At 41.9% G+C, this 13,108-nt stretch overlaps 1 protein-coding gene across 4 annotated transcripts in view; it reads right to left on the bottom strand.

The window, feature by feature from the left end:
• Positions 1-13,108, bottom strand: part of BLK (BLK proto-oncogene, Src family tyrosine kinase) — a 51,835-nt gene that overhangs the window by 19,545 nt on the left and 19,182 nt on the right. The window contains exon 1 of one of the 4 annotated variants that reach the window (XM_005209831.4): positions 3,603-4,018. In XM_005209831.4, the coding sequence (XP_005209888.1) occupies positions 3,603-3,670 (68 nt within the window). In that variant the 5' untranslated portion in view covers positions 3,671-4,018. 4 annotated transcript variants of the gene reach the window in all.

A 13,108-nucleotide genomic window follows, 5' to 3' on the forward strand; every position in this document is an offset into this window, starting at 1 on the left:
TATTTCTCTTCAAAATCATCTTGAAATCAGAAAAGACTATAATAATTGTGAATAATGGATACAGAACCATAATAACAAATAACCCACAAGTATTGTTTTTTAGTATATTTCTCATACAGAACATTGTAAACTATGTGAGTAATATAGTACTAATTTTATTAGTACTATAATAATTACTAATTATTAGTAGTAATAACAATGTAAACTAATTACTAATTAGTTTTAGTTACTAATAATGAAAACAGTTCTGATAATTCACGTTGTTAAAGAATAACACTTTTTTCCTTGTATTTGTGGTGTGCGTGCTCAGTTGCTTCAGTCATGTCTGACTCTCTGTGATGCTATGGACTGTAGCCTGCCAGGCTCCTCTGTCCATGGGATTCTCCAGGCAGGAATACTGGAGTGGGTTGCCATGCCCTCTTTCAGGGGATCTTCCCGACCCAGGGATTGAACCTGGGTCTTCTGCATTACAGGCGGGTTATATACTGCTGAGCCACCAGCAAAACCCCTTTTTTGTATTTACTTGTATTTAAGTAGTCTCTTTTGTTGGTTTGGATCACCTTTAACACCAAATGAAATATAGCGCCAAAGTGACAGGTCACTGTTTCAGTTTTCAGAGATCTTTAGGGATCCACATCTTGGGTAAGGGATAGTAGGTTTGTACTTGGAAGGGCTGCTGAATTTTACCAGGTGCCTATTTAACATCTATTAACACAGTAATTTTTCTTCTTTAATTTGTTGATGTAATGAATTATCTTGATAAATTTTTTTCTATTGAAATATCCTTGCATTCTGGAGTAAAAGCTATTAGGTTACAGTACATTAGTCTTTTTGATTCATGGTTAGATCCTATTTGTTAATATTTTATTTTGAATGAAAATCTATATTCCCAAGTGTGATTAGTCTATGAGGAATTAAGATGATGCTGGCTTCCTAACATACCAGGACGCTCATCTTTTTTCCTATAATCTTGAGTAATTTAATAACATTGGGGCTATCTGTTCTTTAAAGGCTAAATGGAACTCAGCTGGTAAGTCCTCTGTTCCTGGGATTTTAAATAATAGATCTTTAAATAAACTTCCAATTTCTTCTACAGGAATTTGTGTCTTGCTATTTTTCCTCCTTCTTACACCATTTTGATAATTTATATGATTTATAAGAGGTCTTTGATTTCCTTTACTTTTCAAATTCATTGCAATGAAGGTTTACATCATACTGTTTTGTAATTATTTTCATTTCTTCTCTTTCTTGATTATGGCTTATTTCTTGTTCCCAACAGACATTAAAAGTACTTTCAATAATAAGTATGATTTTTTAATTGGATAAAATTATCTGAAAGTTTCTAAGACCAAATAAAGTTTTATACCAGCTTTAAAATTACGAAAAAGGAGAGTATAATCAAAATAGCATGTAAGTGGTATAAGAACAGATGTCTCACCAGTGAAACATAACAATAAGCATGCAAACAGAGTCCAGTACATATGGAAATGTGGCATTTTAATTCAGTGCAGAGCTGAGGGTTTATTTTAATAAAAGGTATTGAGAAGATATATATCTACTTAGAAGAAAGTGCAACTGGACCCCAATCTCACACCACATTAAAAATAAGTTCCAGGTATACTGAAAAAAATATTAAAAAATTTTTTAATGAAAAATTAGGAGTCTAATATGTATGACCCAGGCTTCCCTGGTGGCTCAGTGGTAAAGAATCCACCTGCCAATGCAGGAGCCACAGGAGATGCAGGTTTGATCCCTGGATCAGGAAGATCCCCTGAAGAAGGAAATGGCAACCCAGTCCAGTATTCTTGCCTGGGAACTCCAATGGACAGAAGAACCTGGAAAGCTACAGTCCATGAGATTGCAAAAGAAATAGATGCGACTTAGTGACTGAACAACAACAAAAATAACAACATATGATTCAGAGCTGGAGATAACAATGAACCAAGATAGACTAGCTGGAAACTACGAGAGAATAAAAAGACATATTCATAACAAAAAGGCAAATTCACAAATGCTAAAGGTACTAAGCATCAAGTCAGTAGATGAGCAATAGATTGGGGGAAAGATTTGCAAACTGTATGGCAGACAAATGTCTATTTATAACATACACAGAGCTCATGAAAATTGACAAGAAGTATGGGATTAGCATATAATCTACTCAATGGAAAAATTAGTAAAAATATAAATAGGCAATCCATCCAACACAAATGTGAATCACTAAATAGGCATGTGAAAATGCTAAAATTACTTCCCAATTGGAAAATGCAAATCAGAGTATCAAGGAAACACTATATTACATCAATAAGATTGGGAAATAAATACAAGGAATGGTAATGCCAATTGCTGATGATAGAGGGAAAATTGTGTTTCTTACACTTCTGGTACAAAAGTATTTATTATTGTTATTTCATCTGTTCTCTCTCACTCCATTTCTAGGTTGAAAGCTTTATGAAGACTGGAACTTTTGTATTATACATTGTTAAATCTAAATTACCAAAACAGTGCCTGGCATGGAATAAGTGCTTAATAAACATTTATTGAACAAATAAAAGATTAAATGTTACCAAACTTTTAGAAAGCAATCTTTCAAGTTCTATTAAAATGAAAAAATGTACATACCTTTCGATTTACAATCTCTCTTCCAAGAATCTCACCGTGTAACAAGACATCATTATATAAGAATGTATAAGATATACATGCTTTATTGCAGCAATAAAGCATCAAAAACCAGAACATAAAAAACTTTGTAACTGCTCACCAATTATAAAGCTGGACTTTAAAACTCTCTAAAATATGATACATCTATTTTTAAAAAGTGCTAGATCTTTACCAGCGAGGCTAAGAGAATTTCTACAACATATTGTTAGGTGAGAAGGGCAGCATGCAACGAAGCAGGTGAGGTTTACCCACATTCGGAAAAACAAAAGAACGAGACGAGAAACCCCTGTATAGGCTTAGGGTTAGGTTTGGGAGGATAAACAGCAAGATGTTTACTTAGGTTATTGGCGGGGGAGGTAGAGACAGAAAAGGAGGTAGAACACCCCCACCCCCAACCTCCAACAGAAGGAAAAAGCAAATTTAAAAAAATGTGTGTGTGGGTGTGTGTAGGAGTGTTGATGCAAAGTAGGGCTCCAAAAAGATATTTCCTAAAATGTTAATATTGTTTATCTCAAATAATAGGACCTCGTGTGACTTTTGCTTTCTTATGATTTTATGTGTTCCTTGAATTCTTTAACAGCAAGCACATCTTATTGGTACAAGCAGAAAAATGAAAAAAGACGTGAATGACTTGCTCAGCACCAGAGAGGGTGTAAGACCTGCCCCAGGGTCAGCCCCAGCACTGGGGAAGACTCCCTGGGTCTCAGGCTTTTCCTCCTGGCTCAACGAAGGGTCGGCGGGCAGCAGCTTCTAGAATTTTCCCTACATGGACGTCTGGTTCTGCACTTGTGCAAATGACCAACCCTGTCTGGTCAACCCTATTGCCACCAGTTTTAAACTTTCTGTGCAAACCTTTCTCTCCACTTAAACAACAGAACTGGACATCCACATAACTTGACGAGAAGTATCAATACAATTCCTCAGATTAAATCACCGCTACTTACACTTCCTTGTCCTTCAGTTCCTTAGCAGTGTGTATGCAGATGGTTTTCCATGGGTTTTCTAAACACATAGGTTCTCCAGGGTCCCTTCACCCCTGGGGCTCTGACTGGAGCCCGAGTTAATCAGGAGGGCATGTGACGAGTAGCGTCCTGCCTCGTGCTTGGGCTGTCACCCTGCTGTGAAATTTTAGCAGTGTCAGGCTGGGTGGAGCCAGGAAACTCAGGGTCCGTGCAGAAGCCCTAGGCAACATGTGCAGGTCCCAGGAGCTTCAGGGGCTTTGCTGCACTCAGGGGATACTGGGCTCCTTCCAGCAGTGAAGAACTGATGGGAGAAGGGTATATGTGTAAGTGTGAGAGCGCACACCCGTGCACCTGTGTGTGTGTGCATGGCAGAGCAACCGTGTGTATGCTGTGTGTGTGTGTGCGTGTAGTGCAGAGAGGGTGGGGGAGTAGCAAGAGAAGGGGAAGGCTGGGGAGGGGCTCATGCTTGTTTATTTGGACTAGGTCAGATCCCCGTGCAGACCTTTACTGGAGCAGGGAGATCAATGTGGGCCCCAGGGAAGATGCCTGCAGCCTGAAACACAGCCTCAACCTTAGAACCTTTTATTTACAGTTGCATTTCACAGGTTGAAAGGACTTGATAGATATGATTTACTGGATATTCATGTAGCATCCATAGGGTTTTCCAGGTGCCGCTAGTGGTAAAGAACCTGCCTGCCAATGCAGGAGACTTAAGAGACGCCGGTTCCATCCCTGGGTTGGGAAGATCCCCTAGAGAAGGGCATGGCAACCCACTCCAATATTCTTGCCTGGAGAATCCTGTGGACAGAGGAACCTGGCAGGCTACAGTCCATAGGGTGGCATAGAGCTGGACACGACTGGAGTGACTTAGCATAGCACATAGCATCCATAGGGTGACATAGAGCTGGACACGACTGGAGTGACTTAGCATAGCACATAGCATCCATAGGGTGGCTACAATTATTCTCATTTCACTGCTGAGGATGGAGTGGCCAGGTGACTTGCTAAGATCACACTGAAGGTGACGGAGTCAGGGGCTGGAAGGAGTTCTCAGCCTATCCTGCCCCCAACCTCCCTGCCCAAAGAGGGTGCATGGGTGCCTTGCCTGGGGCTCTATCACCAGGGCTCACTGTTCGAGTTCTGACACCTTATCTTCATCTCTGTGGGGACTGCACCTGCCTCTGAAGGAAAAGCCCTCCGAGAGCTGATGGAGAGGGGAGGTGTGGAATTCCAGGAAGAGCCTGGCACAGCAGTCTCCCTCCTTCCTGGTCCAGGGGAAGTGGGTGGTCCAAGCAAGCAACCAATAGGCTGGGTGAACTTGGGCAAATCATCTCATCTTCTAGACTCAGTCTTCTCACCGATAAAATGGGGAAGTATGAAACTATTCCTCCTTTTCATATATAAAGACTTTTGGAAAAAACATACTCAAAGGTGAATGCCAAAAAAGCCAAACAATAGACTTTCCTGTTTGGGGCTGAGGAGGCAGTTTGTTTCTGCAGAATTAAACCAGGTTTCCATGCACTTTTCTGCTTGCATTACCCTGTCTGTGGGCTTCCTTCATCCTGGTCCTGGCATTATGGAACACCATTTTTTTTTAGCATGTTTTTAAATGAATACTGATAACCTGTCAATTATGTCTTGCCTATTTGGAAAAACTTGGTCTATTTTTAGCCTTTCACAGATGTCTTTTAATTATGCACTTACCCACAGTCACAGGTGTAATTCCAATGACTATTTGTCCATTTGTGTAAAATTAGGGGAAAAGGCACCAAAACATGGAAACAGTTGTGCAAACACTATTACTCAGATGAAAGTGCTAATCCGGACGAGACGGAACTGTTGACACACAGGTGGCGGTTCATTCATCAGCTGATGTGCTCAAGTCCAAGTTAGTGTGTGGAAGACGTTTGTAATGTGGACACAGGGTGCAGCTCCCTAGGTTCTATAAAGGTCAAAGGGCCTGTACATAAGTCATACGGTTGTTATCCAGACCAAACCAGATGAAAGAGCCAGAGCAGACAGGGTACTAAATAAATCGTAACTGGAGGATGAGCTGGGTGACAGAGGAGAGCCTCACGGTGCTCCGAGCTGGCCTGGGACCCCCTGAAGTCCCTGACCTTTCCCCTCGGGTTGAGGGCCCGGAGAGGCCAATGTGAATGGCAGGTCACCACGTGGCCCCAGAAGTGCTGATGGCTCTGAGTCCCTCCACCTGCACTGGCTGCTCCAGAAGCAGCCTATCTGAGAGGCAGGAAGTGGATGTAGAGGGAAAAAATCTTCTATTATACGAAGTCAACCCTGGAATGCACATGGTGGCAAGACAGAAAAATCAGTTTGACGCTGGTTTACTTTTTTAATTTTGAAAAATTGAGGTACACAAAGGACAACGTTTGGCTCTGGTTTACTCTTTTAAAGCGCAGGTGCCGGGACTTCCCTGGCAGCCCAGTGGGTAAGACTCTGCTTCCAGTGCAGGGGGCCTGGGTGCGATCCCTAGCTGGGGAACTAAGATCCCGCATGCCTTGCAACAAAAAGATTTTTTTAAATACCAGGTACTCTCATGTGTTAAGTGGCCTTCCTGTGCCAGATACTGAGCCAGACACCCCACAAACACTGTCGTGTTTGAGACAGACCACAGAGCGCCAAAGACAAGGTTGCAGAGGTCTGAACCCCAGTCTTGCTCTGTTCAACCTCTGTGTCCTTGTGAAATTTGCTTAACACTGCTCTAAGGATTCGATGAGTTATTCCATGCTCCTGGCACATCTTAGAACAGTGCGTGGCCCATAAAGTAAGTGTTTAATAAATACTTCACTATTACTCCACATATACAAATAACTACCAGTCACAGCTTCTTTAGTGACTGTGAAACGGGCAGCACCACCTTCTTTCTACAGATGAGATGGACTTGAGACTTGAAGCCCAGTTGAGCTAGTGAGCTGCGGGGACAGCCTACCTCTGACTGGTTCCTAAGTCTGGTGTCTGGAAATTTTGTCGTGTTCTTGGCCAAAATCTCAACTCTCTGACTTCACCTGACAGACGTGAGGGGCCAATTCAAGGTGGAACAGGTGAGCCTATGAGCAGAGCCAGGGCTCATTTTGGGCACTGGCTGGTGTCTCATGATGAGATACCAGCCTCCCATTGGTGAGTTCCTTGCATCCTTATGGAGTATTGGCCAACGTCTAAGCATTCCAAGTGTTGCCCCCCTCCATGAATCCTCTAGCGCAATGCCCATTTCCTAGATGAGAAGAATACAATGATGGGCTTATGACTCTGATCTAAAAAGAGGCCAAAGAACTTGAACCAAAACTCATTTTTCGAGTCTCCTGTTCAGGATAACTCAGCCTGAATGAAGGCAGTTCGCCTTGTGTGATCATCCCCTCCACTTGTGGTCATGATGGTCACAGGTGCTCTAACAGTGCTGGCTCTTAGAAACTACATTCTTGTGTCCACTCAGTCACAGAAACTGCATACTGTGTCAGGCGCAGCGAAGACACAGAGACGAAGCAAGGAAGATATCTGTTCTCTAGGGATGGTAAGACGAGACACGAACACTCAAGTCACAACAAGCAGGGTAGGCAGGTGGCGTTCAAAAGAGAGGTCTTGTGAGCTGAGCAAGAAGAAATCACTTCTACCTGTGAGAAAACACTAAGTAATCCTTAAAGGATGGTTCAGATATAATTTTTTAGATCGAAACTGTTTTGAACGAAAAAATTCAAAATATAAAACATAAGTATAATGAACACCTCTATACACATCTCCCAGATTCACCACTTATCTTTAGATACTATTATTATTACTTATTTTATTTTTTCCTTTTTTGGCCACACTGCCCAGCATGTGGGATCTTAGTTTTCCCGACCAAGAATCAACCACACCCCTTGCCCTGGAAGCATGGAGCATTAACCACGGGACAGCCAGGGAAGGCTTAGAAATTATTTTCTTGATGGAAATACTTTAAGTGTTTTAAGACAAATCATTTTATAAAGGATTTAAACTTTGAAGTGAAATGAAACTCATGGCTTGAAACATGCTGTGTCACCTCCATACTCTGTACGCATCTCTAAAACATGGAGACATTTTTCTCACATAATCACAATGCCATTATCACACATAACAAAAGGAGCAGTAACTCTGTGGTTTTATCTAACATCCAATCCATAATCAGTTTCCCCCAGTTGTCTCAAAAAGGGCTTCCTGATGTTGGTTTGTCCTATTCAGGATTCAGACAAGCTTCACACATTGTATGGGATGGTTGAGTCCCTTGGGCCACCTTTACTGGAGTGACCTCCCACCCTCGCCCACCCTAGCCCCTGCTTGGGTTTGTTTCATGCCGTTGATTTGTCAGATCCAGATTGGTGGCCCTGTGGAATGTTCCGCTTTCTGGAGTTTGCTTCCTCATGATGGCTCATAATGGGTTCCCCTGTGTCTCATTGTTCTTGCTGTTCAGTCACCCAGTCGTGTCCGACTCTTTGCGACCCCACGGACTGTGGCACACCAGGCCTCCCTGTCTCTCATCATCTCCCAAAGTTCGCCCAAGTTCATGTCCATTGTCGATGACGCCATCCAGCCATCTCATCCTCTTCTCCTTCAGCCCTCAATCGTTCACAGCAATGAGTCAGCTGTTCGCATCAGAAGACCAAACTACTGGCCTTTTGGCTTCAGCATCAGTCCTTCCAATGAGTATGCGGGGTTGACTCCCCTTAAGATTGACTGGTTTAATCTCCCGGCTGTCCAAGGGACTCTCCTGTCTCCTCCAGCACCACAGTTCAAAAGCATCAATTCTTTAGCTCTCCGCCTTCTTTATGGTCCAGCTCTCACAACTGTACATGACCCCTGGGAAGACCATGGCCTTGACCATATGGACCTTTGGTGGCAGAGTAATATCTCTGCTTTTCAACACACGGTCTAGGCTTGTCATACCTTTCCTGTCAAGAAACAAACGTCTTCTGACTTCATGGCTGCAGTCACCATCCATAGTGATTCTAGAGCCCACGAAGAGAAAATCTGTCACCACTTTCACCTTCTCCCCCTCTATTTGCCATGAGTTAATGGGGCTGGATGCCATGATCTTAATTTTTTTAATATTTAATTTTAAGCCAGCTCTTTCACTCTCCTCCTTTACCCTCCTTTACTCATCAAGAGGCTTTTTCATTCCTCTTTGTCTTTTGCCATTAGAGTGGTATCAGCCGCATGTCTGAGGTTGCTGGTGTTTCTCATACATAGAACTAACCCTGCAGGATTCACTACATCCAGGTTCATCTTCTTCTGATAGGGATGCCTAATAGGAGTGATATGTGCTTCACGTCACGTGGAGGCTCATCTGTCAGGAGGCTCAAATACCCAGCTGCACCACCTCAGAGATGCTAAGATAGATCTGGGTTCAGGTGATGCCAGCCTGATCCTTTCATTGAAAAGCTCCTTATCAACATTTTCAGCTAATGGTTCCATGAGAGGTCACTGAATACGGATGCTTTAATTCCAGCATTCCTTTCACACTTGTTAGTTGGGAGTTGAGAGAGTAAAGGATGAGAATGAGAGAACATCCGAAAAAAAAATGCCATGCATAATTCCACTAGGATTAAGTAGTATCCACATATAGAGAAACAGTGCTTTCCCAAAGACATGGAGACAAAACCCTTGTTCAGAAAACAGAGTTTTTCCATTGGCTAGATTGTAGAGCATGTGATGGAATCAGTCAGGAAACCACAGTGAATGCCTTGTGCAGTATTTTCAATACTAGTGGGATATCTGCCCAGTGCTTTCACAGGACCCACTGTCAGAGCTGGAACTCCTGCCTGGGTACCTTGGGGCTGCTGGGCGAGCTGGCAGTGAACTTGGACTTGTGTGTGCCCTGGGCCAAAGTGGCTGCCAACTTAGGCTTGGCGATGAGTAGACACACATGTGGCTGTTTCGATTTTGCAAATTGAAAATGTTCCCACAGTGGAAATTCACTCCCCACAATGATAAATTTGATGGAAACTGTTTTCAGGTGGTGAAACGTTTGAGGGTGCTAAGCAAAACTTCAGGAAGGAAGACAGCATTTCTGTGAAAATGTGTTAAAATACAGATGCATGCTTACTGTGTCACCTACATTTGATTCTGCTGACATAGCGAAGCTTGAAATTTGTTAGGCAAATTATGTGTAAAAATGGCACCAGGATAGTATTTAAATTCTTGTGATAATTACTAGCTTGTGAACAAAATTCTTTTATTTGGAGACACCATATACATGTTTATTTAAAAAACCACAGTAGTGGTAAGTAAAACATGCTGCCCATATGTCGAAATGCAAACAGCTACTGGTATATTTGGTACTGATGGGACTGTGGACTTTAATCTACTTTGTTTCTTTTTTTGCATTGTTTTTATTACAAAATTAAATCATGAATTCACTACTTCCTAATGGAGTCAGCTATGATTTCTTAGCATAGTCGTTGCTTAACTTGCATTATCACAGCTGGGAGTTTGCAGATTCCTGAGTTCCAGCCCCAGCAGTTCTGACATGGAGGTCCAGCCTGGGGCCAAGTGTCTGCATTTTTAATTAGCTCCCTGACCATGCTGATGCAGACAAGTTCACCTACCCCACTTCACAAAGACTCTTTCTTTTATTTGGCTGCACTTCCAGAGAATTACTTGCAAAAGGGATTAAAAGATAGTCTTGCAGACCTTCATAGTGAAGTCGCTCAGTCGTGTCCAACTCTTTGTGACCCCATGGACTGCAGCCTGCCAGGCTCCTCTGTCCATGGGATTTTCCAGGCAAGAATAGTGGAGTGGGGTGCCATTTCCTTCTCCAGGGGATCTTCCCAACCCAAGGATCGAACCTGGGTCTCCCAGATTGCAGGCAGACCTTCATTTGAGTCCCTCATAACTTGACATACAAAACAGAAAGAGACTCACAGACTTAGAGAATGAACACATGTTTTCTGGAGGAAAGGATGAGGGGGAAGGGACAATTAGGGAGTTTGGGATGGACATATACACACTGCTGTATTTAAAATGGATAACCTACAAGAACCTACTGTTTAGTGCAGGGAGCTCTGCTCAGTGTTGTGTGACAGTGTGGATGAGAGAGGAGTTTAGGGAGAATGGATACATGTATATGTATGGTTGAGTCCCTTCACTGCTCACCAGAAACTATGACATTGTTAATCAACTACACCCCAACACAAAAGCTCTAAAAAATAAATAAAATCAAAAAAGAGTCTCTCATAAATAATGCTTATAGTTTTCCTACCACTGATCCTCTTATCTTGAAAGGAAACATTTTTTGTCCTCCATACACATATTCCTTCCATATTAATATATTTCTATATAGTTTTTGGACATGGGGGAGATAACTTCCCTTTCTACAAGAACAGCCAGCATGACTCTAATATTTGCCAATTGGCAAAGCATTTTCACATGTGTATCTCAGGAGCCTCAGAACAACCCTGTGAGCAGAATCCTCACCTTCATCCTCTGGAGGCTGAAGACGGGAAGAAGCAGAAGAAACTGAACAGGCATTTGAGTCTCCTCTCTGACGTGAAGCCGTGTTCTCTCACGCTGAGGCTCACAGCTGTGCTCCCAAATGCACATCTGTTCACAGCCTGAATTTCTTTCTCATTATCCATCGTTGGTCCTCGAGAGCCTCCTCTCCGATATTTATTAAGCACAACTCAGAAGTGGAATTGGTAAACAGAAAGGAGACTTGCGCAGAGAAGCACCTCCACAGGTTTCAGGGGGTGGTGGGGACATTTGGACTGAAAAAGTTGGCTCTATTTTATGCTTGCAAACAGGAATTTGGGAAAGGTAAAGACAGCAAAAAAGAAAGAAAAAAAAAGGTCTTAGGTCCCTGACATTTTTGGGGTTAACTGTAATAATGTTACAGTTATTGTAATTATCTGTAATAGTCGACAGACACGGATTGACAGGCACCAAGATCTAAAATTAACTTATAAAAACTCTCTGTTGTAGGATCTGCCCATCAAACGGGAGAGTGAATACCAACGCAGAGTGCCTGTGCTCCTTCCTGCTCAAAGCCCGTCACACTGCCAGGGCATTCCAAGTAGTGCCTCTAGTACTGACAGCAGACACACTCCTTCCCCTTTTATAGATGAAGAAACTGAGGCTCACCGATGTCCAAAGACGTGATCAAGACTATATAGTGAGTCACGGACTGATATTTAAAAATCAGTCCTATAGATTTGAAAGTTAGCTGATTCTACTCTGTTCCAAAGTATGTGAAGTAATGAAAATAAGACACTGAGATGACATCTGCGAAAAGCATGAAACTGATTAGAAAATTAAGTAATAACTGATAAACAAGTAAAAGTAGATCATGATAGGATTTTAGAACAAGATGAGGACCTTGGAAATTGTAGACATAGCAACAGAAAAAGAAACTAAAGTGAAGCACTTTAAATAAAAAAAGAAATAAAAGTGGAAAAAGAACAAGCACAGTGACCTGTGAGACAGTATTATGTGGTCAAAAAACATGTCATTGGATTATCAGAAGAGGGATAGAAAAGAAAAAAAATTGGAAGAAATGAAAGATGGAAATTCCAAATTTGATGAAAACTATAAACTCAAAGATTTGAGAAAGTCACTCAACCTCATAGATGAAGAAAACCACATCAAGTTACATCAGGATCAAATTGCTAAAAACTTGCGATAATGAAAAAATCCTAAAAACTGCTAAAAAGGATACATTATATTTTTAGCAAAACATCGTAGGAGAAAATCTTTCTGACTTTGACAGGCAAAAAATCTTTTAGAACATAAAAGCATGAACTATGAAAGGAAAATTTGATATATTAGAGTTTTTCAAAATTAAGAATGTCTGCACTTTAAAAGACACCATTAAGGAAATGAAGAGGTAAACCACAGACTGGGGAAAATATCTGAAAAACATGTATCTGATGTGAGAATATATAAATAACTTTTTCAACTCAGTAAAAGAAGACAAAAATTTAACTTAAATAGTTGAACAAAGGAGATATTATATGATTGGCAAAGAAGCACATGAAAAGGCGATCAACATTATCAATCGTTAGAGAAAATGGTGATTAAAATCACCAAGAGATACCTCTACATACCCGCCAGAATGGCTACTGCTAAAAGACCAGCCAAAGCAAATGTTGGGCGGGCTCCGGGGAAACTGCAGCTCTCACACAGCATTGAATGCCGACAGCAAAGCGAAATGGAACAGAAGCCTGGGACACCAGTTTGGGAGCTTCTATTCTATGATCCAGAGATTTCATTTCTAGTTATTGATCAAACAGCAGTGGACACATCTAACACAAAGACTCGTGGGCATACACTCCTAGCAGCTTTACTCATTAGCTCCCACTGGAAACAACGCAAAGGTCCATTAACTGATAAATGGATTTCAAAAATGCAGTTGTAATTGATCACTCTAGCTATACTAACTCCAGTAGTCTTGCCTGGAGAATCCCATGGACGGAGGAGCCTGGTGGGCTGCAGTCCATGGGGTCGCTGAGGGTCGGACACGACTG

Source organism: Bos taurus, chromosome 8 (genome assembly GCF_002263795.3).
Source record: "Bos taurus isolate L1 Dominette 01449 registration number 42190680 breed Hereford chromosome 8, ARS-UCD2.0, whole genome shotgun sequence".
In the NCBI taxonomy this organism is placed as follows: domain Eukaryota; kingdom Metazoa; phylum Chordata; class Mammalia; order Artiodactyla; family Bovidae; genus Bos; species Bos taurus.